This window comes from Martes martes (assembly GCF_963455335.1).
Source record: "Martes martes genome assembly, chromosome: 10".
In the NCBI taxonomy this organism is placed as follows: Eukaryota; Metazoa; Chordata; class Mammalia; order Carnivora; family Mustelidae; genus Martes; species Martes martes.
The window spans coordinates 56154835-56181958 of NC_137898.1; the positions used below are offsets into that span (position 1 = coordinate 56154835).

The 27124-nt window shown below is 36.2% G+C and overlaps 3 protein-coding genes across 3 annotated transcripts; 2 read left to right on the top strand and 1 right to left on the bottom strand.

Annotated features, from left to right (window-relative positions):
* Positions 1–214: 214 nt before the first annotated feature.
* On the top strand, positions 215–1170 carry LOC308350038 (olfactory receptor 52P1-like; the record flags this gene model as incomplete). Its single annotated transcript, XM_080815038.1, is given in 2 exon segments — positions 215–1139; positions 1142–1170. Coding segments are annotated over 2 exon segments (954 nt in total).
* A 14168-nt stretch (positions 1171–15338) lies between these two features.
* LOC308350040 (olfactory receptor 52P1-like) lies at positions 15339–16295 on the top strand (the record flags this gene model as incomplete). The annotated part of the gene is made up of 1 exon (XM_080815040.1): positions 15339–16295. The coding sequence occupies one exon, from the start codon at positions 15339–15341 to the stop codon at positions 16293–16295; it is 957 nt and encodes a 318-aa protein (XP_080671166.1).
* Positions 16296–19632: 3337 nt separating this feature from the next.
* On the bottom strand, positions 19633–20583 carry LOC308350059 (olfactory receptor 52A5-like; the record flags this gene model as incomplete). Its single annotated transcript, XM_080815059.1, has 1 exon — positions 19633–20583. The coding sequence occupies one exon, from the start codon at positions 20581–20583 to the stop codon at positions 19633–19635; it is 951 nt and encodes a 316-aa protein (XP_080671185.1).
* Between the last annotated feature and the right edge of the window lie 6541 nt (positions 20584–27124).

Genomic DNA, 27124 nt, shown 5'->3' on the forward strand with positions numbered 1-27124 from the left:
ATTTGCAGATGAAGATCCTGAGGTTCATAATAGTGAAGTGATTGACCCAGCAGCTTCCAGAAGTTTCAGGGAAGAATCAGTTCTTTAGATAGACTATTTCAGTATGCCTGGAGTCTCCATATAGTGAGTCAATCTTTCTGTCAACCTGAGTTTTGCCCATAGGGAACTAGCCTGTCTACTTTGCATCCAAGTTTGCAAACTTTCTAGTTTTAACATGGCAGACAATGCTACACATCACTACATCTCATCTTTTTTCCTGGTTGGTATTCCTGGTTTGCAAGCTTTTCATCACTGGATTGGCATCCCTGTCTTCTTCCTGTTTGCCCTGGCCCTGCTGGGGAACAGCGTAATCATCATCACCATCAAACGAGAACCAAGCCTCCTCCACCAGCCTATGTATTTCTTCCTTTGTATGCTGGCAGTGAATGACATGGCTCTTGCCTCTTCCACAGCCCCCAAGATGCTTGGTATCTTCTGGTTGGATGCTCACAGGTTTGATTTTAGTATCTGCCTAGCACAAATGTATTTTATCCACACATTCTGCATAATGGAGTCAGCCCTCTTGGTTGCCATGGCATTTGACCGCTATGTAGCTATTTGTATCCCACTGCGTTATACAACCATCCTGACAACACCAATGATCATTAAAATGGGTCTTGCTGGTATGACCCGAGCTGCCTTTATGGTTTTGCCCTGTCCTCTTCTTATTAAAAGGCTACCATATTACACTAAATATGTCATCAACCATGCCTACTGTGAACACATGGCTGTGGTGAAGTTGGCCAGTGCCAACACCCTCATTAACAGAGCATATGGAATCTCTGTGGCCCTTTCAGTAATGGTGTTGGACCTAGGGCTCATAGCCACATCCTATATCAAAATCCTCCAGGCAGTCTTCCGGCTGTCTTCCCAGAATGCCCGCTCAAAGGCACTGGGCACCTGTGCTGCTCATGTCTGCACTATACTTGTGTCCTACACGCCTGCACTGTTTAGTTTCCTAACTCACCGCATTGGCAAGAAGGTACCTCCAAGCATTCATATAATTTTTGCAAGTTTGTATCTTTTGGTGCCTCCCACAGTCAATCCCCTGGTGTATGGTGTTAAGACCAAGCAGATTCGTGACCGAGTGGTTAATCTCTTCTTCCAAACAAGAAGATTTCTGAAAACTAAAATATGTAAATTTCAGCCCAAATTGGTAAAACATGATTATTGAAAGTTATGACTACCCTGATGGGTAACAGAAAGTAGTCTCCAACTGTTCTTTCTGGGTTCTCCTATACCTTGCGGCAGGAACAGTTGATGCTGTCCAGTTACATAAAAAATTGTATTATGTAAACTTATGTTTTCAGTTTACTGAAATAAACTCAAATCAAATCATAATATGTCATATGGAAAAGATTTAATATTTTCACCAATTTTATTATTTTCTATGTATTTTATCTTATTTTTAAAAAGATTTATTTCTTTCTTTTTGAGAGAGCGCATACAAGCAGGAGGGGCAGAGGGAGAGGGAAAGAATCTCAAGCAGACTCTGTGTGAGTGTGGAGCCTAAGGGGCCTGATCTCATGACCCTGAGATCATGACCTGAGCTGCAACCAAGAGTTGGACACTTAATTGACTGTGCTACCCAGGCACCCCCATATATTTGAATATGGAATTATTTCAAAGTTATTTACATCACATCTCCAAATGTGAAATAACTAAACAAGTATTATCAGAATATAAAAACTCTTCAGTTAATTTGGTCGGGGGGTGGGAATTAGTCTCTTTCTTTCAGTATAGTCAACACACTATGTTACATTAGTTTCAGGTGAGCAACATAAAGATTCAACATCCCTCTACATTATGTTGTGCTCTCAAGTGTAGCATCTGCTGCATGGATACCATCTGTCACCATACAATGCTATTACATCATCACTGAGGTGGCAGAAGAGAGAAGTAATCACATGAAGAGAGGTCAATTGAGATTAAACTCTTTGAGGAACAGAAATAGAAAAGAATGAAGAAAATGAACAGAGCCTTAAGGACCTATAGGATACCCCAAAGTATACTGACATATACTGATGGGAGTCCTAAGAGAAGAGGAGAGAAAGAAAATTGGGGAAGGGGGGGATACTTGAAAAAATAATAGCAGAAAATATCCCAAATTTAATGAAAAACATTAATCTATATACCCAAGATGTTGACAAATGCTTTTAAGTATAAAAACAAACACCAATAAGTGAGATAAACTCAAAAATATTCATATATAGAAACATCATAATTAAATTGTCAATCGAAGATAAAGAGAATCTTGAGGCTGAAAGGGGAGAAATGATTCATTGCATTCATAGGATTCCCAATAAAATTTATAGCCGGTGTCTCATCAGAAGCTACGGACAGCAGAAGGCATGGGCATATCATATAAATTTCTCTTGAGAACTCATCCTCTATGTATGTTATTTAGAGGTATATTGCTTAATTTCCAAATACTTAGGGGACTTGCTAGGTATCATTCTATTATTGGTTTCAAGGTTAATTCCATTATTGTCCAAGAACATACTTTGCATGATCTCTATTATTTTAAAGTTTGACTTATGTTCCATAATTTGATCTTGTTTAATAGATCACATTGATTTTTATTTATATTCTGGACCTACTCAATTTTTTAAAAAGGTTTTATTTATTTATTTGTCAGAGAGAGAGAGAGAGAGAGAGCACCCAAGCAGGGGGAGCAGCAGGCAGACGGAGAAACACGCTTCCTGCTGAGCTGGGAGGCTTATGAGGGACTAGATCCGAGTACCTGGTATCATGACCTGAGCCGAAGGCAGACACTTAACAGACTGAACCACCCAGGTATCCCAAGGTCCTGCCTGATTTTATGCTTGTTTGATTTATCAATTCCTTTTTCAGTAATGGGTAACACTAGAAAAATTAAAATTTTATGCTCATTCAAAAGCTGCACCTGGATGAATATAGTAGTTATATGAATAATTGCCTAGTAATGGAAATAACCCAAATGTTCTGCAATGAGTGAATGGATAAACACATTGTACTAAATCCATACAAAGTAATATACTTGGATGTTTTCTGACGTCACGATTACAATGGAGATTAAATGACTCTATACATATGTTAAATCCAATCATATTGTATGGTTAAAGAAAAAAGTGAACTCTTCCTTATGATAATTAGTTTAATTAAAAATTTATAGGTATTTGAGGTAGGTTAAAAGTAAAAAAAAATAGGAAAAATAAAACATGACAGGGGTCTTCATAAAAAAAGTAGAATTGATATATTAATACAGACAAATATACATCAAGACCAGGAGTATTACAAGAGATAGAGGAGCAGATTGTAAATGTAAAGGTGACTATTCATCAGTAAGGCATAACAATTATGGAAGTGCTTTTATCTAATAACTAATTTCAAAATTCATGAAACCAAACCACACAGAAATAAAGTTGGAAATAAAAAAAGCAACAATTATCAGTGGAGATTTTAGCATACTTTTCTCAGGAATTAATATAAGATAATTAACAAAATGACATTTTGAACAAAATTCTCCATCATTTTGATGTAACAGGGATTTAGAGAACATAGTAATAAAAAAATACATAAAGGATATTTGTTTCAAATTCAGTGCTCAAATACCAAATAGACAATTTGTCAATGTCATAAAGATACACAAAGAAATATGATGTGTAAGAATAGGACAAGAAGAAATTAAATTGTCATTTATGGATGATATGTTAATTTTTTTAGCAAAACCAGTCAGTGCATAGAAGAACACCTTCTAATTATTATTTTTTATTATAATTTTTTTATAAACATATAATGTATGTTTACCCCAGGGGTAGGTCTGTGAATCGCCAGGTTTACACACTTCACAGCACTCACCATAGCACATACCCTCCCCAATGTCCATAACCCCACCACCCTCTCCCTGCCCCACTCCCCACAGACAACCCTCAGTTTGTTTTGTGAGATTAAGAGTCTCTTATGGTTTGTCTCCCTCCTGATCCCATCTTGTTTCATTTATTCTTTTCCTACCCCCCAAACCCCCCACGTTGCATCTCCACTTCCTCATATCAGGGAGATCATGTGATAGTTGTCTTTCTCTGATTGAATTATTCCGCTAAGCATAATACCCTCTAGTTCTATCCACGTTGTTGCAAATGGCAAGATTTCATTTCTTTTGATGGCTGCATAGTATTCCATTGTATATATATACCACTTCGTCTTTATCCATTCATCTGTTGATGGACATCTAGGTTCTTTCCATCCTTTGGCTATTGTGGACATTGCTGCCATAAACATTCGGGTGCACGTGCCCCTTTGGATCACTACGTTTGTATCTTTAGGGTAAATACCCAGTAGTGCAATGGCTGGGTCATAGGGTAGCTCTATTTTCAACTTTTTGAGGAACCTCCATGCTGTTTTCCAGAGTGGTTGAACCAGCTTGCATTCCCACCAACAGTGTAGGGGGGTTCCCCTCGCCTCATCTGCATCCTCACCAGCATCTGTCATTTCCTGACTTGTTAATTTTAGCCATTCTGACTGGTGTGAGGTGGTATCTCATTGTGGTTTTGATTTGTATTTCCCTGATGCCAAGTGATGTGGAGCAACTTTTCATGTGTCTGTTGGCCATCTGGATGTCTTCTTTGCAGTAATGTCTGTTCATGTCCTCTGCCCATTTCTTGATTGGATTATTTGTTCTTTGGGTGTTGAGTTTGATAAGTTCTTTATAGATTTTGGATACTAGCCCTTTATCTGATATGTCATCTGCAAATATCTTCTCCCATTCTGTCAGTGGTCTTTTGGTTGTGTTAACTGTTTCCTTTGCTGTGTAAAAGCTTTTGATCTTGATGAAGTCCCAGTAGTTCATTTTTGCCCTTGCTTCCCTTGCCTTTGGTGATTTTCCTAGGAAGAAGTTGCTGTGGCTGAGGTCGAAGAGGTTGCTGCCTGTGTTCTCCTCAAGGATTTTGATGGATTCCTTTCTCACATTGAGGTCCTTCAACCATTTGGAGTCTATTTTCATTGTGCGGTGTAAGGAAATGTTCCAATTTCATTATTCTATATGTGACTGTCCAATTTTACCAACACAATTTGTTGAAGAGGCTGTCTTTTTTCCATTGGACATTCTTTCCCGCTTTGTCAAAGATTAGTTGACCATAGAGTTGAGGGTCTATTTCTGGGCTCTCTGTTCTGTTCCATTGATCTATGTGTCTGTTTTTGTGCCAGTACCATACTGTCTTGATGATGACAGCTTTTTAATAGAGCTTAAAGTCCGGAATTGTGATGCCACCAACTTTGGCATTCTTTTTCAATATTCCCTTGGCTATTTGAGGTCCATACAAATTTTAGGATTATTTTTTCCATTTCTTTGAAAAAATGGATGGGATTTTGATAGGGATTGCATTAAATGTGTAGATTGCTTTAGGTAGCATAGACACGTTCACAATATTTGTTCTACCAATCCAGGAGCATGGAACATTTTTCCATTTCTTTGTGTCTTCCTCAATTTCTTTCATGAGTACTTTATAGTTTTCTGAGTATAGATTCTTTGCCTCTTTGGTTAGGATTATTCCTAGGTATCTTATGGTTTTGGGTGCAATTGTAAATGGGATTGACTCCTTAATTTCTCTTTCTTCTGTCTTGTTGTTGGTGTAAAGAAATGCGACTGATTTCTGTTCATTGATTTTATATCCTGGTACTTTACTTAATTCCTGTACAAGTTCTAGCAGTTTTGGCATGGAGGGAGTCTTTTGGGTTTTCCACATATAGCATAACATCATCTGCAAAGAGTGATAGTTTGATTTCTTCTTTGCTGATTTGGATGCCTTTACTTTCTTTTTGTTGTCTGATTGCTGAGACTAGGACTTCTGGTACTATGTTGAAGAGCAGTGGTGATAAGGGACATCCCTGCTATGTTCCTGACCTTAGCGGAAAAGCTCTCAGTTTTTCTCCATTGAGAATGATATTTGCAGTGGTTTTTTCATAGATGGCTTTGATAATATTGAGGTATGTACCCTCTATCCCTACACTTTGAAGAATATTGATCAGTAAGGGATGTTGTACTTTGTCAAATGCTTTTTTAGCATCTTTTGAAAGTATCATATGGCTCTTGTTCTTTCTTTTATTAATGTATTTTATCACATTGATTGATTTATGGATATTGAACCAACCTTGTAGCCCTGGAATAAATCCCACTTGGTCATGGTGAATAATCCGTTTAATGTACTGTTGGATCCTATTGGCTAGTATTTTTGTGAGAATTTTCGCATCTGTGTTCATCAAGGATACTGGTCTGTAATTCTCTTTTTTGATGGGATCCTTGTATGGTTTGGGGATCATGGTGATGCTGGCCTCATAAAATGAGTTTGGAAGTTTTCCTTTCATTTCTACTTTTTGGAACAGTTTCAGGAAAATAGGAATTAATACTTCTTTAAATGTTTGGTAGAATTCCCCTGGGAAGCCGTCTGGCCCTGGGCTCTCATTTGTTTGGAGATTTTTGATGACTGTTTCAATCTCCTTACTGGTTATGGGTCTGTTCAGGCTTTCTATTTCTTCCTGGTTCAGTTGTGGTAGTTTATATGTCTCTAGGAATGCATCCATTTCTTCCAGATTGTTGAATTACTCATAGTATGAGTAGAGTTACTCATAGTATGTTCTTATAATTGTTTGTATTTCTTTGGTGTTGGTTGTGATCTCTCCTCTTTCATTTGTGATTTTATTAATTTGCATCCTTTCTCTTTTCTTTTTGATAAGTCTGGCCAGGAGTTTATCAATCTTTTTAATTCTTTCAAAGAAACAGCTCCTAGTTTCGTTAATTTGTTCTATTGTTTATTTGTTTGTTTGTTTGTTTGTTTTTTGTTTGTTTGTTTCTATTTCATTGATTTCTGCTCTGATCTTTATGATTTCTCTTCTCCTGCTGGGTTTAGGCTTTCTTTGTTGTTCTTCCTCCAGCTCCTTTACGTGTAGGGTTATGTAGTGCATTTGAGACCTTTCTTGTTTCTTGAGAAAGGCTTGTATCACTATATATTTTCCTCTGAGGACTGCCTTTGCTGTGTCCCACAGATTTTGAATTGTTGTGTTTTCATTATCATTTGTTTCCATGAATTTTTTCAATTCTTCTTTAATTTCCTGGTTGACCCATTCATTCTTTAGAAGGATGCTATTTAGTCTCCATGTATTTGGGTTCTTTCCAAATTTCCTATTCAGATTGAGTTCTACCTTCAGAGCACTGTGGTCTGAAAATATGCAGGGAATGATCCCAATCTTTTGATACCAGTTGAGACCTGATTTATGACCCAGGATGTGATCCATTCTGCAGAATGTTCCATGTGCACTAGAGAAGAATGGGTATTCTGTTGATTTGGGATGGAATGTTCTGAATATATCTGTGATGTCCATCTGGTCCAGTGTGTTATTTAAGGGCTTTATTTCCTTGTTGATCTTTTGCTTGGATGATCTGTCCATTTCAGTGAGGGGAGTGTTAAAGTCCCCTACTATTATTGTATTATTTTCGATGTGTTTCTTTGATTTTGTTATTAATTGGTTTATATACTTGGCTGCTCCCATGTTAGGAGCATAGATATTTAAAATTGTTCGATCTTCTTGTTTACAGACCCTTTGAGTATGATATTGTGTCCTTCCTCATCTCTTATTATAGTCTTTGGCTTAAAATTTAATTGATCTGATAAAAGGATTGCCACCCCAGCTTTCCTTTGATGTCCATTAGCATGGTAAATTGTTTTCCACCCCCTCACTTTAAATCTGGAAGTGTCTTCGGGTCTAAAATGAGTTTCTTGTAAGCAACATATTGATGGGTTTTGTTTTTTTATCCATTCTGATACCCTGTGTCTTTTGATTGGGGCATTTAGCCCATTAACATTCAGGGTAACTATTGAGAGATATGAATTTAGTGCCATTGTATTGCCTGTAAGATGACTGTTACTGTATATTGTCTCTGTTCCTTTCTGTTCAACTACTTTTAGGGTCACTTTTTGCTTAGAGGACCCCTTTCAATATTTCCTGTAGAGCTGGTTTGGTGTTTGCAAATTCTTTCAGTTTTTGTTTGTCCTGGAAGCTTTTTTTTTTTTTTTTTTTTTTTTTTTTATCTCTCCTTCTATTTTCAATGATAGCCTAGCTGGCTATAATATTCTTGGCTGCATGTTTCTCTCATTTAGTACTCTGAATATATCATGCCATTTTTTTCTGTCCTGCCAGGTCTCTGTTGATAAGTCGGCTGCCAATCTAATATTTTTACCATTGTATGTTACAGACTTCTTGTCCTGGGCTGCTTTCAGGATTTTCTCTTTGTCGCTAAGACTTGTAAATTTTACTATTAGGTGATGCGGTGTGGACCTATTCTTATTGATTTTGAGGGGGGTTCTCTGCACCTCCTGGATTTTGATGCTTGGTCCCTTTGCCATATTAGGGAAATTCTCTACAATAATTCTCTCCAATATACCTTCTGCTCCCCTCTCTCTTTCTTCTTCTTCTGGAATCCCAATTATTCTAATGTTGTTTCATCTTTGGTATCACTTATCTCTCAAATTTTCCCCTCTTGGTCCAGTATTTGTTTGTCTCTCTTTTGCTCAGCTTCTTTATTCTCTGTCATTTGGTCTTCTATATCACTAATTCTTTCTTCTACCTCATTTATCCTAGCAGTAAGAGCCTCCATTTTTTATTGCACCTCATTAATAGCTTTTTTTATTTCAACTTGATTAAATTTTAGTTCTTTTACTTCTCCAGAAAGGGCTTTTATCTCTCCAGAGAGGGTTTCTCTAATATCTTCCATGCTTTTTTCGAGCCCGGCTATAACCTTGAGAATCGTCATTCTGAACTCTAGATCTGACATATTACCAATGTACGTATTGATTAGGTCCCTAGCCTTTGGTACTGCCTCTTGTTCTTTTTTTTGTGGTGAGTTTTTCTGCCTTGTCATTTTGTGCAGATAAGAATATATGAAGGAGCAAATAAAATACTAAAAGGGTGGCAAAGACCCCAGTAAAATGTGCTTTAACCAAATCAGAAGAGACCCCAAGTCATGGGAGGGAGAAAGGGGTTAAAAAGTTCAGGAAAAAAAAAATTAAAGAAAGAAAACAAATAAAGAAAAAATATAAAAAAGAAAAAAATACATATATGTATATTAGACTGGTGACTAGAACAGGGTCACCCACTAAATTCTGGGAGTATTTTGATCTCTTAGAAGAAACTGCCTACCTAGAAGAGAAACATATATAAGGGTAAACACAATGAAGGGATGGAATATTCATATAAAGATGAAAAAAAAACATTTTTAATTTCTAAAAAAGGAGTTGATAATGTAAGTTGGTTGGGAAAATAAAGAAAAAGAAAGTGGAGAGAATTTGCTCAGGCTGGAGACTAGAACAAGCCTGGAGCCAGATTTAAGGTATATTTTGATTTATTAGAAGAAGTTATACCCCAATTTTTTTAGAAGAAAAAACCCCATGTGTATACAAAAAATAAAGTTAGATACAATGAAGGATAAAATATGACTATAATAATGAAGGTTCAAATAAGATTATTATTATTATAATTTTATGAAAGGTATTATTAAGATAAACTAGTTAAAAAACGTTAAAAGAGGAAAGGGTAAAATTAAAAAAAAATTAGCAGAAGATAAAAAATAAAATAAAAAAAATTAATTAACTGCAAGACTAAAGGATCATGGGGAGAAAGCCATGGGTTCCGTGCTTTTCTTTCTCCTCCTCTGGAATTCCGCTGTTCTCCTTGGTAAGTGAATTTGGTCTTGGCTAGATTTCTTGTTGATCTTCTGGGGGAGGGGTCTGTTGTATTGATTCTCAAGTGTCTTTGCCCGAGGCGGAATTGCACCGACCTTACCAGGGTCCAGGCTAAGTAATCTGCTCGGGTTTGCTTTTGGGAGCTTTTGTTCTCTGAACGCTATCTGTAGAGTTCCGGAGGACGGAAATCAAAATGGCGGCCTCCCAATCTCAGGCAGGAGAAGCTGAGAGCTCAGGGCCCCACTTCTCAGTGTGCCCTCAGAGAAAAGCGCTCAATCACTCCCATCTCCCTGGCCTCTGGCCATGCCCCGAGCTCACCCAGCCTGTGACCGGTCCAAGGAACCCCGAGTTGAGAGCACATTCCTCGGCTCTGTCTCTGTAGCTGGCTTCCCTGCTCTAATACTTGTGAGCTCTGTGACACTCAGACACCCCCGATCCTTCTGTGACCCCATGGGCCCAGGGGCCACACTGACCCTGCGTGGGCTTCACCACAGTTTAGCCTCTGGAGCAAGTGCAGCAGACTTTTAGAAGTCCTGATTTTGTGCTCCATTGCTCCGCCGCTCGCAGGGAGCCAGCCCCTCCCCCCACGGTCTGTCTTCCTGTCACTTTGGATTCACTTCTCCACCGGTCCTACCTTTCAGAAAGTGGTCGATTTTCTATTTCTAGAATTGTTGCTCTTCTTCTCTTCAATCTCCTGTTGGATTTGTAGGTGTTCACAATGGTTTGATAAGCGATCTAGCTGATCTCCTGCTACCTGATGTCATCTCAGCCTGCTACTTCTCTGCCATCTTGCAAGATGAGTCTAATTATTATTTTTGACATGAGATCTACTTAGATAATAATTTATCTGTTCAAGTACTATAGATTTTTAAATTATGATTAAATATAATATTCTATTTTAATAGAAAGAAATGTTATAACGTATCTACAAACCAGCCAAAAATATTAAACACCTTTATGGATAATTTTTTATTTTGATTCAATTAACAGACATAAAAATGATCTGAGTGAATGAGTAAAATATTAGAATGTTCTCTTCTCAGTCATAAAATCAATGCAATACAAACCAATATTTCAGTTTCATTTTTTAGGAACTTGAAAACCAACTTTAAAGTTATATGAAAATTAAATGTTCATAGATGGAACATTTACTTTTGAGAAGTAACAGCAAGAGCTCTCAAAGCATACTACTAAGGATGGCAATGAAATGTCATATATAGGCACAAAAAGATGAATACAAACATAAAAATAACTAGAAAGTGTAGAAACATTCATTTATATACAGGAATTTAATATACATTTAAGATGACACCACAAAATAATGGAAAATAACAAACATATTTTAGATGCTTCTGATAAAATGGGCTTATTTTTATAAAATAAATAAATAAAAGTGGACCTCTACCTTATGTCCTATAGAAAACATGGTGAACTCCAAACAAATGAAAGACCAAAAACTTAAGTTAAAGCTAGGAAGTTAGTAGAAGGGAATGCGGGAAGATAACAAATAAGTATACGAAAGACAAAAAAATTCCAAAAACACAAGAACATACTGTGAAATTTTCATGATTTTTTATCAAATGCACGATTTTTGTAGTGCTAAGAACATCATAGACAAAGGTAAGAGATCAATTGGGAGAAGGTGCTTGCAATGCCTTTGGCAAGACTTAGATAGGAAAATCTAATTCCTGCACAACTGCAAGAAAAATACAGAATCTCCAATAAAAAACTGAAGAGTAAAATCAGTTTATGGCAGAGAAAATGGGACATAAGACACTCTAACATGTAAGTAGATGACCTTACTCTGGGTAAGGAAGGAGGTAGAAATTAAAAGGACCCTGAAACCCTCTTTATGCCTCTATATTAGATCAGAAGAACATTGAAAGCTTGAAATTACCAGAAACATAAGGAAATAAGTATGATCGTTTATGGCACAGCTGGAGGGATGATAGATAAGTTTAGTCACAGCAGAGAGCAATCCTGACTCATCAACTCTGATGGACTGAATACACAAGGCTGTACATGCATGTGAGCATGTGTTAACAGAGGAGGAGAAATGCAAGGTGACCAATGTTTGAGAATTGTGTCAGTAAAATCATACAAGAGAAAAAGGAAAACACATCAGAGATCATGCAATGCCCTGAGCTACCTTTACACTTTCAGACTATTAATCTTTTCCCAAGACGTAAGTGCAAATTCAATGATAATCATACTGGAATTAAGGTTAACAATTTGCTTCTCTTAATTTTCAGATAGTTTGCCCACACTAAATTGATTTTCTCTAACCCTTCTCACAGATTACTTCTGTGAAGTGCATATCTGATGGACACCTCAGCCATCTCATTCAACTGGGCGTTGGGAGAGAGTCTCTCAAGACTGTATCCTCCAAAGGAGAAACACAGGAGTACTACCCACATACAAGCTCCGGGGAGTTTACGTAGCTGTTCTAGAGAGACATTGTTACTGCTTTGTGCTCAGTCCTGGCCCAGTACTCTTTTCCTTTGTCCTCTTCTCTCCTAAAGGACCTATCAGCCTTCCATATAGAGGATCCTCCTGAGCATCTAGATAACCCATTATAAATCAATGGCAGCTATGAGTCAACTACAGTCCTCACTGCTCCAATGGCAACCACAGTCATACTTTTTAACCAGCCCCACATAGCATATTCACCTAGATGCTCCAATGGAAAATGAATCTTTGAAGATTTTCAGAGAATAATAGTTGCTTTTATTATCATCTGCAATATATTATGGTTTGTGAGATGAAATTTAAGATAAAGCAGGTGAAAGTAAAATGGGAAGGCATGATCTGTAAACATAAATGATGATACACTTTTATGAGACATAATGGATATTGAGTAATATGATTTGGTAGTAGAAGAGGAACCAAACAAAATCTTAAACACACACACACACACACACACACACACACACACACATACTGAGACCCTGTTTATGGAAGAACCTTGGAAATTTCTGCTATAGGGAAGTTTCTGGTTATGTAACCTTTCTCTAGGAGATCAGAAGCCTTGGAAGCAAGATAAAAATCTGTGAAATTCTTAAGAAACTGAAGAGGAAGTACAGAAACATCCCATCTTTCTCTCAGAATCTACTGAAAGTTAAGATTCAGAAACTTCCTTTGGGAGTTCACACTGATGAACATGGTTGACATGAAAATAAATGCTTACAAAGCGTACAATAAGAGCTCTAATAGAAACAAGGACTTCATGGTTGCTGACTGAAGTATTAGATATAAACAGATTGAGGAGGTAAGGAAAATTCTGTGATTTCCTAATTTAATTTCTGGGTGGCCATTGTGGCCAGCATGTAAGATACAATCACATGGGGGAAGAATGAGAGAACTTACTGATTTAGTGTGGGATATATTTGTGTCATTATTATAATACATTAATATGAAATAGATAATGCATTCAAAAGCACTGTATAAAAAATGCCGTGGTATTTGCCGTGGTATTTGCCATGGTATTTGCAAAAGTATAGAGTCCTCTACTCTGATGTGGCAGATTCAGAAACAGGCCAAATGGCTTGACCCAGAAACAGGCAAAATGGCAAAGCCCAGGGAGTCAGAAGGAATAGGGTACTTAACATGACTCAGAAACACCAGGGACGGTTGTGCTAATAGATACTCTGAATGTCCTCCCAGACTGTCTGCTGAACATAATATAAAGAATAGCTTGATGGAAACAAATTTTTTCAATATTTCTTTCAAACTAAGCCTGAGAGAAGATAGAGAAGACCTTCTAGGTAGAAGTGGAGATGGTAACAAGCAGACTGCCATGTGGGGGGCATTCTCCGTAATTTCCTATGTGCCCTACTCTAGGGCTCTCACAGAAAACTTTTGTTTGATGGGAAGTCACTGCTCTTATGTTCTCTTGGTATAGATTAAATATGTTGTTATTTTATAAATTAATTTACTGAAAACTAAAAGATGATTTTAAAGTATTTGCATATATCAAGAGCATTACCAAAAGTAATTACACTTGTTTGCAGTCATAAGTAATGTTTCCTAGCTAAAATGTATATGCTTATATTTCTAGGTAAATTAGTCTCTTGCATGTTTGGTACTCTCAGAAGAAGATACAAGGATGTAACTTGGCAAAACAAGTTTCCAAATGGAAAACAATTATGTGAGGATCTCCAAGAGCAAAAGTTTAATACACACTTAAAAGACTTTATTACTTTGAATTTTTTATATCCTGTATATTTTGTCTGAAGTTCTCTGTCTGGACTTACAGACTTCATCCATATCTAGTAATTTCTACAACTCTAGGTTCCTATATTGTGTCTAAAGTTTAAGTTCTGGTTTTTTTTTTTTTTTCTGAAACATTTTACGACTCATTTGACATTTTTCAATTCCTTACAAAATACCTCAGATATTCATATAGTCCCAGTGTAGTATGCTTAATAGTGGAATGCAGATTCCATAACCAGAAAGTTTTTTTCCCTACACAGGTAGTATTTAGACCTCCATAAAAGGAAGTTTTGCCATTCAGAATATTTCTCAGTAGATCATGAGCTTTCACATCAGTGGAGTTAGTGAACAGAAATTGAGATAAATTTAAGAAGCAGATTAAGAAGAGTAGAGTACATGTTCCAGAATTAAAATATTAGGTAGAAACTGAAAGGTAGGAAGAAAAACAGAGATGACGTGTCAAAACTAAAGGATATGGTCAGAACAAGAGTCATAAGAAAATATTTTTGCAGCTGAGTCAGGCTGAATTGTACCTGATTTGCTCTTCGCTGTCATTAGGCAGGTCTGGATGCCAGCCAGGGGTAGAGCTGAGTTTATAGCTGAGAGTGATGGCTTTGCAGAAAATAGACTTATCTTATTAACCACTAATATGCTTATTTGTAACAACTTTAAATCATTTACCAGCATAAAGAAATTAAAATCTTCTCCCTTTTCCCTGTTTATATGATTATGTTATGCTGTCCACCTTCAGATCGTCTGTTCTTTCTTTCACCTTCAGATCATCTTAAGCAATTCTTCTAAAATAAGAATAGATTTGCCTTTGATGATAAGGTACTTATTGTATTTAATTTTTATAAGCTTTGTTCTTCCCTATTGGGATAAGATCTTATTCTGAATTCCTGATTAGTTATATTCTTTATGAATAACAACATTATTAAAATAATGATTGCATTTTGAAATATTTGTTAATTATTGTGTGTATGTGTGTTTATTCACATGTATCTATACTTGATCTCAACGTCCTTGACAAGACTTGACATTTTTTTTTTTTTTTACTGTTTGTATCACAGAATCCAACACTGACTTTGACATAACCATGAGGTCATTTTATTACTAACTGATCCTTTAGTAGGAAATAAAAAAATAGAGTAGAATTAAATAAAATTCCAAAATCCAGGAAAAACTTTCTGAAATATGAACACAGTTTTCTCATTTGCAGATAAAGATTTGAGATTCAGAATGAAGTGGTTTACTGATGATTTCAAGCTTTAACCTTTCAGGTGCTAGCAGGATTACTCTGCCATCCTGTTTTCTGCCCAGAGGGGATTAGTCTGGTTACTTTATATCCAAGCTTGCAAACTTTCCAGTTTTAACATGGCAGACAATGCTACACATCACTACATCTCATCTTTTTTCCTGGTTGGTATTCCTGGTTTGCAAGCTTTTCATCACTGGATTGGCATCCCTGTCTTCTTCCTGTTTGCCCTGGCCCTGCTGGGGAACAGCGTAATCATCATCACCATCAAACGAGAACCAAGCCTCCTCCACCAGCCTATGTATTTCTTCCTTTGTATGCTGGCAGTGAATGACATGGCTCTTGCCTCTTCCACAGCCCCCAAGATGCTTGGTATCTTCTGGTTGGATGCTCACAGGTTTGATTTTAGTATCTGCCTAGCACAAATGTATTTTATCCACACATTCTGCATAATGGAGTCAGCCCTCTTGGTTGCCATGGCATTTGACCGCTATGTAGCTATTTGTATCCCACTGCGTTATACAACCATCCTGACAACACCAATGATCATTAAAATGGGTCTTGCTGGTATGACCCGAGCTGCCTTTATGGTTTTGCCCTGTCCTCTTCTTATTAAAAGGCTACCATATTACACTAAATATGTCATCAACCATGCCTACTGTGAACACATGGCTGTGGTGAAGTTGGCCAGTGCCAACGCCCTCATTAACAGAGCATATGGAATCTCTGTGGCCCTTTCAGTAATGGTGTTGGACCTAGGGCTCATAGCCACATCCTATATCAAAATCCTCCAGGCAGTCTTCCGGCTGTCTTCCCAGAATGCCCGCTCAAAGGCACTGGGCACCCGTGCTGCTCATGTCTGCACTATACTTGTGTCCTACATGCCTGCACTGTTTAGTTTCCTAACTCACCGCATTGGCAAGAAGGTACCTCCAAGCATTCATATAATTTTTGCAAGTTTGTATCTTTTGGTGCCTCCCACAGTCAATCCCCTGGTGTATGGTGTTAAGACCAAGCAGATTCGTGACCGAGTGGTTAGTCTCTTCTTTCCAAACAAGAAGATTTCTGAAAACTAAAATATGTAAATACAAACCCATATTGGCAGAATCTGTTTAATACAATTATGGTACATTCACAATAGTTGCAGCTTCGTCTCAACATGATATTTCTTAATTCATTTATACCTCTCAGCAGGGATATGTGATATTGTACATTTTTCTCTCTATTTTCATCTTTTAATATTTCCTTTTCTTTCTCTTAGAAATAAGCTTCATGGGAAGCTTTCCATAAATATTTGCAATAGTTGTTATTTATTTATTATTGACATTACTTTGTATTCTATATTTGTGGATAATATTTTATAATATTCACAAATGTGAAATAACTAAGATAATTATTATAATAATTTTAAAATTCTCAGTACATTGGACAATGTAATTTATAAACATGATTTTTTCCCATTTGTTACCTGCACTGATTAAAAATTCCTGAGTAAAAGTCATTATTTTCAAGTTTCATTTTTCTTATTGTAATAGTTATAATAATTGCTTAACACTCAAATAATGATCACTGTGGGTTTGGCTGTTTACTAATCTCTTTATATATATTTACTCCTTTCGTCCACAAAACTATACTGTGATATAGACGGTATTATTATTCTCACTGTACCAAGTAGGAAACTGAGGCACAGAAAGGTTAAGTAAATGGCATAAAGGCAACTCGCCTAGCACAAAGCAATGCAGAATTGAACCCAGGGACTCTGGCTTTCAAAATATATGCTCCTTATAGTGCAATATTATCCACCAATATGCTTACAATTACTTGCTTTATGATTATGGGAGCTTATTCCTCTAAACACTTTATTTTCTTATCCCCCACATCTTCCTTTCTTTTAGATATTATGGTAGATTTCTTCAGTTTCCTTAAAACTCCTTATAAGTGATAAATCTACTACAATATTTTGACAAGACCCCAAGCAAGAATTGCTTCTACTTTACCAGAGAAATGTCCAATCAGTATAGCCTGGTAACATTATAACTATGCTTTCCAGACTTAAGTAAAACGCTAAGGAAATCTCTGAAAATACTACCTTATCCACATGCCATTCCCCCCTCTTTTTCCTTCCTTCCTTCCTTCCTTCCTTCCTTCCTTCCTTCCTTCTTTTGCTTTAGTGAATATCAATTTGTTTCGGTCACATTCATTTAGTGCTAAAGTTGAAAATGACTCACTTCTTAATCTAATGTTAATTTTATTATGCAGGGAACACAGAAGAAATTACATCGGGCATATCTGTAAAATGCTCTGTTCAAAATGTTGTTTTACTTTAAATCACCATGGAATGAAAGGTTCATTGAATTGGAAACTGTTAGTTTTTGATCAGGACTGGTATTTATTTTGTGGACATTACATGAACATTCTGTGCTCTCAAATTAATTCCTCAAAAACTTTACATTTTTAGGTGTTTCATCTATAGCCACATTCTTATTCGTTAATGACTGTACATGTATCTTATCAACATCTTTGTTTTATGTTGAAAATAATTGTATTTCCTTATAATTACCAGGTAGTTCTTCCATTTCTTCAATGGGTCTATATTGAATGGGTTTATCAGATATTTTAGACTGGGTTTTGGGGGGAAAGATCATTTAAATACTGCTTCCCACCCATCACTAATAGCTGGATGAGTGTCAATTTTAACATTATAAATCCTGACTTCATCATTGGGAAACATGGAAAATAATTTTTATACTTTATAGTGCTAAAGTCAGAATTCAATGAAACAATGGATGAAACATAATTATCACAATAGTCAACTCAATCTTCCATACACACCAATGCTCACTGCCATGATAGCCATTGAAAATATTAAGATAAACTAATAAAGGTATTTTTCCAAATGTTTAAATAGAGTTCCCAACTGGGTATATCTCCTAGAAGGTCCTACTTATTTAATTCAACATACCCCAAAGTGGGCATTTTGCACTTATTCCCCCACACAAACTATCTTAAAAAAATTTCTTTTTTTTTCTAAAAAAATTTCTTATCTCAGTGAAAAACATGTCAAGTGACACAAAAACAGTTAATGTCAGCAAGTGTTTAAGTGTCAAATATAGGCCAAAGATACATGAGAAATTAAATGGTAAAAAATTAATTAAGAAAGAGAAAGTAAAATCCACCAGCCATCCCAGATAATATAAACAAAAAAATTAAGTATAATATAGTTAAAAATGTGTAGATGATGGGGAGCTGGGTGGCTCCATTGGTTAAGGAAAAAGTTCAAAAGTTCCAAAAGTTCAGTATGAAAATGAAATTAAATGGAATGGAAAATGCAATTAAAATGGAGAAATCTGACAATTAAGGTCAATATACACAATGGATAAATTATGTTGATAATATGTACCTTTGGTATGTCATCAACATGGGACTTTAACAGCTATGATTTTCCTCCCCAAAGCACATAATTCCAATCTAATCAATACAATGACATCAGATAAATTCCAATGGAAAAGATTCCTATGAAATACCTGAACAGTACTCGTCAATGTTTCGAAGGTCATTAGAAGCAAGGAAAGTCTCAGAAAGGTATAGCCAAGAGCATCGTATAGAGACCTGACAATTAAATGCAATGTGGCATCCAGGATGGGATCTTGGAAGGAAAAAAAAGGAAGTTAGGTAAAAATTAAGAAATATGAATAAAATATGGAATTTAGTAAATCGGTTTATCAATATTGATACACTAACTGTAACATATATTAATGAAAGATGACAATAAAGAATACTAGGTAGGGGGTCTATGGGAACTCTGAGTAACTACATATTCAAGTTTCTACAAATCCAAATCTTTTAGATTTTAAAAATGTATTAATTTTCATTCTAATACAAAATTAAACATGCAAAACTTCTTAGTGCTCAGATGAACGTAAATCAGAAAATAATTAAGACTTGAATGGTGATGATAATTAAAATGATGAAGATGATAAAGTTGAGGAGAAAGACTACCGAAATCAAAATTAGAAGACAAATTAGTACATGGTCATCAGAATTATCAACTTTAGAATGAATTTATTGTTTTTGAAGAACCCCATGAATTTAATATTTTTAATCGAGGTTAACCACTTAAATTTATTTGTGTCTTTAAGAAACGTCCTCACTGAAAATTAAAGAAAAATTTTCATTGACTAAGTCAGAAACAAGTCTTCATGTTTTCTGCCTTTTATACCAACTACTGATGAGTTGATTATATATTCATAAAAGTTAAAATTGTTTACATAGGAGACAGATCTTATCTCCAAAGTAAAATCAAGAACTGTATATTTCAGCAGCACAAATGAACTTGAGAAAGCACAAATTCTGACCCCAAACTAGTATTTTTCAAAGTGAAATTTTATTATTTGAAAAGAGTTAAATGAGAAATCAAGATGGATCTTTAGAGTAGAAAATCTTGGACACTCGATCTCGAATCTGTTTGGTCTTCACCCCGTACACAATAGGATTGAGCAAAGGAGGGACAAGCAGATAAAGGTTGGACAGAAGAATATGAATGTAGGGTGGAATATGGAATCCAAACCTGTGTGTAAAGAAGGAGAAGAAACCGAGGAGATAAAACTCGAGGAAGACACAAATATGGGCAATGCAGGTATTGAAGGCTTTGAGCCTAGCTTCCCTCTGAGGAAGATTGAAGACAGTTAGAAATATTTGGATGTAAGAGAGTGTGATGAAGACTATGTCAAATCCAAGTATAGTGAAAGCCACAAAGAGACCATAGATCTTGTTGATTCGGATGTCTTCTGCCGCCAACTTCACGATGGCCATGTGCTCACAGTATGAATGGGAGACCACAGTGGTCCGGTAGTGTTTCAGCCGACATTTGATGAGGATGAGACATGGAGCTACAAGGAGGGCTGCTCTGAGCGTCACTCCAACCCCAATCTGAGTGAGAAGTTGGTGGGTAAAGATGGTTGCATGTCTCAGGGGATCACAGATGGCCACATAGCGATCTAGGGCCATGGCCAACAGAATTCCTGATTCAATGGACTGGAAGGTGTGGATGAGCCACATCTGAAAGAGACAAGCATCAAAGTATATTTTTGGCAGATGAAACCAGAATATTCCTAGCATTTTGGGCAGGATGCAGGTACTGAGAGCAATGTCCGTTGCTCCAAGCATTGCCAGGAAGAGATACATGGGCTCATGGAGGCTGCGTTCAGATCTGATGATGACCAGGAGCAGGAAATTTCCAAATAGAGCGGTGAGGTACATGGCACAGAAAGGAATTCCAATCCAGAACTGCACAGACTCCAATCCAGGGATCCCGATCAGTGTCAGCACCGAGGGCATGAAGACTGTGCCATTGAGATTGAACATTTTGGCTTGGAGCTGCCTGATTAATGCTTCAAGTTTTATATTGGTTTCTCTCTTCTTTATTTGTTGTCATCTAGATTTATTGAAATTTCTAGAAACAGAAATTGAATGTGTTTTTAAAAGGCATTTTGTCAATCATATGTGTTCATTGATGATGTAAGTCTAGAAATGCATATACAGGCTCCCAAAATTCTTTGTCTCTGGCTCTGGCTCTCTCTCTCTATGAAGGTAGACAAATACACAGGACAATTCAGTATGCAAAGCAGACCCAGTCACACCTGATATTGTATGTGCATTTGTGCACATTTATCAGTTACAAAATATTAGTTTGGATTAATAATAGGTTCAGAAATTTAAGATATTACATTTATCAATTTTGTTTTTACCCAAGAGGAATTCATAGGCATTTAGTCTGCAGTCAATACAAAGAGGAAAAAAAAAAGAACATTCACCATTCCAAGCAGTATTCTATACCATGGGAAAATAGGAAGTTACAAAGTTGTGACCTTGACTTTAAAGACAATAATCTGTTTGTGAAGATGTATTGCTATAATAAAAAGTTAAATGTCTCTGTGCTTAAGAGGAAAATTTAGTATTATTAAGATGTAATTTATTGTCGACTTGATGCATATATACAATGTAATCCCAATCAGCATTCCATACAAAACTTGTGTATATGTACAAACTGTTCTTCAGTTAATATGCAAAGGCAAAATACCCAGAATAGCAACATACACTAAAGATGAACAAAGTTGGAACAATGATACTACTGTACTCTAGAATTTAGCACACAGTGATCAAAACAGTGTTGTAATGCAGAATAAACAAATCATTCAGTGGAACAGAACTGAGAGCCCACAACTAGATACACACATATAAGCAGTTAACACAGGAACAAAGGCAATTTAATGGAGAAAGGAGAGTTTTTTCAACTAATGGTGCCAGAACAAGTGCACATCCACATGCAAAAATAAATGGAAGTAGACAACAGACCTTACACCTTTCACAGAAATTAACTCAGAATGGATCACAGTACTTCTAGATTGAAATTTTGAAAGTCTACAAATTCTAAAAGGGAGAATGGAGTAAAATCTGGGAGATCTTGTCTCTGACAGTAATCTTTTTTATTAACATTAAAAGTTGATCCATGAAAAAAGAAACTGATAAGTTGACCTGATTAAAATTGGAGAGCATCAGTTCTGTGAAAGACATTGTTAAGAGAATGAAAAGACAAAGCACAGACAAGTTGAAAATATTTGCAAAGCACATATTTGATAAAATTACTTTTTACCCCCAAATATACAGTGGACTCTTAAAACCCAACAATAAAAAAATTACCAAATTAAAAAACAAACTCAGGGTTGCTGGAGTGGAGTGGGGTAGGAGGGATGGAGTGGTTGGGTGGTGGACAATGGAGAGGGTATGTGCTATGGTGAGCTCTGTGAATTGTGTAAAACTGATGAATCACAGACCTGTACCCCTGAAACAAATAATACATTATATGTTAATACAAAAAAATTTTTTTAAAATTATACACCCCCCCAAAAAAAGGACTCAAACACCTAGCATTTCTTATATGATTCATTATTAGAACCTTTGGTTTTGGCCTCTCTGCTACCTTTTGTGCTATTACTTCATCAGCAGGAAAACATCTATGAAGTCAGTTTAAGTTTTTGCAAAATAATTTAAAGACTTAGATCTATAAAATGAATGCTTTAGAAACAGACATTAGAATGCTAATTCCACCCAATGTGGACTTCTACTTCTCACTTGTGTTGGATGACAATGTTCTTCTCACTTGTGTTGGATGACGATTCTTCTTTGGTAGGTTTTAGAAGTATGTTGCATAAGTTTCATTTCAGAGACATTATGGAGTTCTGACTATAGATAAGATTAAAAAAAAAAAAAGTGCAGTCTAATTCCCCTAGTTCTTGAAGGGATTTTAAGAACTATAAATCCAAAGATTTTGTTTGTTGGGTTTCTTGTTTGTTTTTTTGTTTGTTTGTTTGTTCGATTTGTTGCTTAATTCACCACTCATCCTGGCTGACTAAGGAACATGCCAACTTCCATAAGTATCTCTCTATCCTTAACTCCCATTAATTCCCCATACCCTCATGAAAGTCCTTAGTGTGAAGCCAGAATTCTTAGTTTACTATCATTATATCTTTGATCATGCAAAGCCTCCTTTGTATAATACCATCCATGTGGGGCACCTGGGTGGCTCAGTGGATTAAAGCCTCTGCCTTCCGCTCAGTTCATCATCCCAGAGTCCGGGGATCGAGCCCCACATTGGGCTTTCTGCTCAGCGGGGAGCCTGCTTCCCTCCCTTTCTCTTTCTGCCTGCTTCTTTGCCTGCTTGTGATCTCTGTCTGTCAAATAAACAAATAAAATTAAAAAAAAAATCCATGTAAGTCTTCCACCCTTCAATGCATCAATCCATTCCGTATTCCCCCAGAAAAAGTCATTGATCCATACAGTCCTTAAGTTGTTTTCTCTCTATACACCTCATTCTTTACACATTTTCTTTCCTTTATATCTGCACTGATGTATCAGCCAACAAATTCTTTCCGTTTTTTTTTTTCTCTTGGCAATGTATTGAATGCAACTTGTTGCATGAGATTATTGGCTTCAAAATAACATTCATCTAAATGTTCCAAATAAAAAAAAAAAGTAAATCACTAAAAGGCACAGAATTCTTATATTTAGAGTATAGAAATAACAGATTAAAGGAGACAAGTGTTCCTGTATCTGGATTTTATTTTTCTGTCCTGTCAGACACTAAATACTTATGTTTTAATAATTGTGAATGAGGAAAATAAGGTGTTTTATTTTGTTTTGCTGTTTTATTTTTAAATCTCCATGAGTAAAAGCTTTCAGTCATATTTTGCATTCATAGAACTTCACAGAACCATAACATAAACTTGGAATCACCCTGAAAATGTGTACAACAGACACTATTCATGTACAAGTTACTCATCAAAACTTTGTATTCTAATAAATACTTCTTTTTTTATTTTCAGTATATTGTGATCCATGTTGTTTATTTTTCTCTCTTATTCAGGGCCACTATCCCCTCTTCCTAACTCAGATTCTTCTCTTGCTTTTTATTTATCGTATGACATATTAGCTACTCCTTGGTCATGTAATAAAACATCTTTGCTCCTTTAATTACCCACCAGTCTGTGTCTGAAATTCTCAAATTTTGATCAGTCTCTTCTGTTATTTTAACAGAGAAACTCAATAATACTAGAGAAAATCTTAAAAAGAGTTGTCACATTTATGCAGCTCTGAATTCCGACTGATTTCTATATCCTTCTATGTCTAAATTCCACCTTTCTATTCAATTTCCACCTCTCTCTCTTTTTCTCTCTGCCATTAAATGTATTTATAATATACATATACAATTCTCACCTTCTGTTTTCTCCCATTTCTTATCCCAGCAGGAAGAGAACCTCTCCTTCTCTTCTAGTCAAATTTCCCTAGATACGTTTTGATTTTTTGTTGTTGCTTATTACCTTTCTCCTAAAATCTTGTGTTGTAAGCATTTGCAATATTCCTGTTCTTTGCCTACTGACAAACTATTCAAGTTTTAATACATTTTGTTATATCAGAAGTGGGGACCTCCTCCTGCTAATATTCCCTCTCTCATTTTGTTTATATTCCTAACCATCACATTAGTCACTATGACTTCTGGTTTTCTAATCAATTAAAGTGCATTTCAAACCACTGTAATAATGCTTACATGTACAACTCTAACTTCACTTTTCTGGAAAAAAAAATGATCCTATATTAACCAAACACAATAAACTTGGTAAAGAATCTACTGAATTGATACCTGTGCAGTGCTTGACATTATTTTCTCCTTAAAATACATATTTTGTTTCTATATTGTTTATCTTAATTTTTTTCTTCCATTTCAAAAATACCCTTCCTATGTTCCTTTGTCTGACTATACTGTTGATACCATAAATTCCACTGACAACTACGTTCATCTTCATGGTTCTCCTTCTTATACTACGTGTCCTCTCCTGGCAATATTACCCAGTCCCACAGCTATATGGATCACTGAAAAAAGAAGAATTACATATTGCTTTTCCATAAATCTAGTTTTGAACACAGAAGGTAAATATCAAACTGCCTTTTAAATAGTTCCACCATGGTGGAAAATAAATAAAACAAATTGAAAGCTTCTTCTAATCAAATTCACTTTTCTCATTGTTGTTGATGGGACCTTCCCCCCAATGTCCCCGATTCCTGTTGACCCATAAACTAGGAAATACCTACCTTAAAATGTTTGGAAAGGTGATTCCTACCTTTAATTCCAATTTGTCACTCACTTTGCCAACAGGTGAAGATGAAAAGTGACTCGTAAGATTGTTGAGATTAGAAAACATGTTAGGTGTCATTTTCTTTCTTCCTTCCTTCCTTCCTTCCTTCCTTCCATCCTTTCTTTCTTTTTTTAACATTTGGTGATCTTTCTCTAAGTCTCTTTTTTTTTCTCTAAGGCTTTGTCTGTCTGACTTTGTCTCTCTCTTCCTCTCATTTTTATTTTGATCTCTCCAGTACAGTCAAGAGCAGCATATTACTCTTCGTACTTCTAATGCCACATAGTGGTTAACCTCGTTAGTGCCTGGCTGTGGCTGGATGAGAAAGTTCCTCTACTTCATTTATAAATAAGGGGAAAAACGCTTACTTTTTGCCTGATATTCTAGTATTCTGATTTAATCTAGCTTCACCAACCATGAAAACCCATATATCTCATTTGCGCAAGACACGAGAGATTTTTATTATACAAATCTCAGAGGGGCATCTGGGTGGCTCAGATAGTTAAGCCTCTGCCTTTGGCTCAGGTCATGATCTCCAGGTTCTGGGGCCAAGTCCTATATGGGGTTCCCAGCTCAGGGGGGAGTCTGCTTCTCCCTCTCCCTTTGCCTCTCCCTCTGCTTGTGCTCTCTCTGTCTCTCTCTCTCTCTCTCAAATAAATAAAATCTTAAAAGAAAAAGACACCTATAAGGACATATTATTGTCTGTAATTATATATGCAATAAAAATATTTCATTTTCTCCCCCCCCAAAAATAGCTAACTTACCATTCTTTCAAACTCAGTCATACATTTAGCGACTAAATGCTTAACATATAGGAGATGAACTTAAGTACATACTATTAAAGTGTTGTTTTTGCTACCTTTAACTTAATCCAACTGCAAATTTATTGTCATATGAAAATGTATATTAGAACTTTAAAAAACCACTTTAGGTTCTACAATTTTATTATACTTTTCTTTCATTATAATCCATTTTCCCTTAGATTTTCTCCTGTACCCAGTGTTTGTTACCTAACAAATAATTATTTATTATTCAAGTCTGAGCTCAAGAATCAGCTCCCCTAGTTGCATCTCCTGTTTATTTTTTTATTTATTTGATTAAAAGAAAAAACTTTATTTTATTTTTTCAGCCTTCCAAGATTCATTGTTCATGCACCACACCCAGTACTCCATGCAATACGTGCCCCCTTCATACCCACCACCAGGCTCACCCATCCCCCCACTCCCCTCCCCTCCCAAATCCTCAGTTTGTTTCTCAGAGTCCACAGTCTCTCATGGTTCACCTCGCCCTCTGATTTCCCCAACTCCCTTCTCCTCTCCTTCTCCCAATGTCCTCTGTGTATCTCCTATTTTTAAGCAGAATTCCAAATTCTTCCTTTACATCCTGGATGCAAGACAATTACTAGTTACTGAGTGCACCCATGGAAGAATAAATTAATTTAGCAGTTTACTTTCCCTGGATCTATTTAATATCAAAAAACACATCACAATTATTGTGGGTGCAAATCTATGTGTTCTATTTCCAGGAGTATATCTGCATGGAGAAAGATTAGAAAACACAAAGAAACAATTTAAGAAAAATATTAGGAATTTTAGTTTCTTGATATGTAAGCTTTCTTTGTACTTCTGCATTATCTTTACCTATATACCTGAGGTAGGATGCATACCTCCTTAATGAAGATCTAAAGATACTCACTTTGGATAAGTGAAGAAAAGAAAGGTGAGAAATGTTCTGACACTCTATATCCTGGGTCAAATCTGACAACTGAATTATTTATTTTCCTTTAACAATTTCCATTCAGAGTGTCTTCTTATGCACAATAACAAGGTGCAATTCCCCCATCCTCCCTTTGGGTCCTTTCTAAATATTTGTCTATTTAGATCTCAGAGGCACCTATGAGAACATTTACTCACGAGTTTAATTCTTCAGCCTTCTTATGTGCACTCACCTACTTATGAGGCATAGTTATAAACAGAGCAGTTATTTAAAAGATCACTTCCAGTGAAATATAATATTAGACTATGATGCAATTCTCCTGAGGAATGTGAGGAAGTGATTAGCTATATTCCCTGTGGTCAACTATAGAGATTTTATACACACATACACACATGCACATGCACGCACGCGCGCGCGCACACACACACACACACACATTAGTATAAAGATGGGATATTAAAAAAATATCCCGGGGCGCCTGGGTGGCTCAGTGGGTTGGGGCT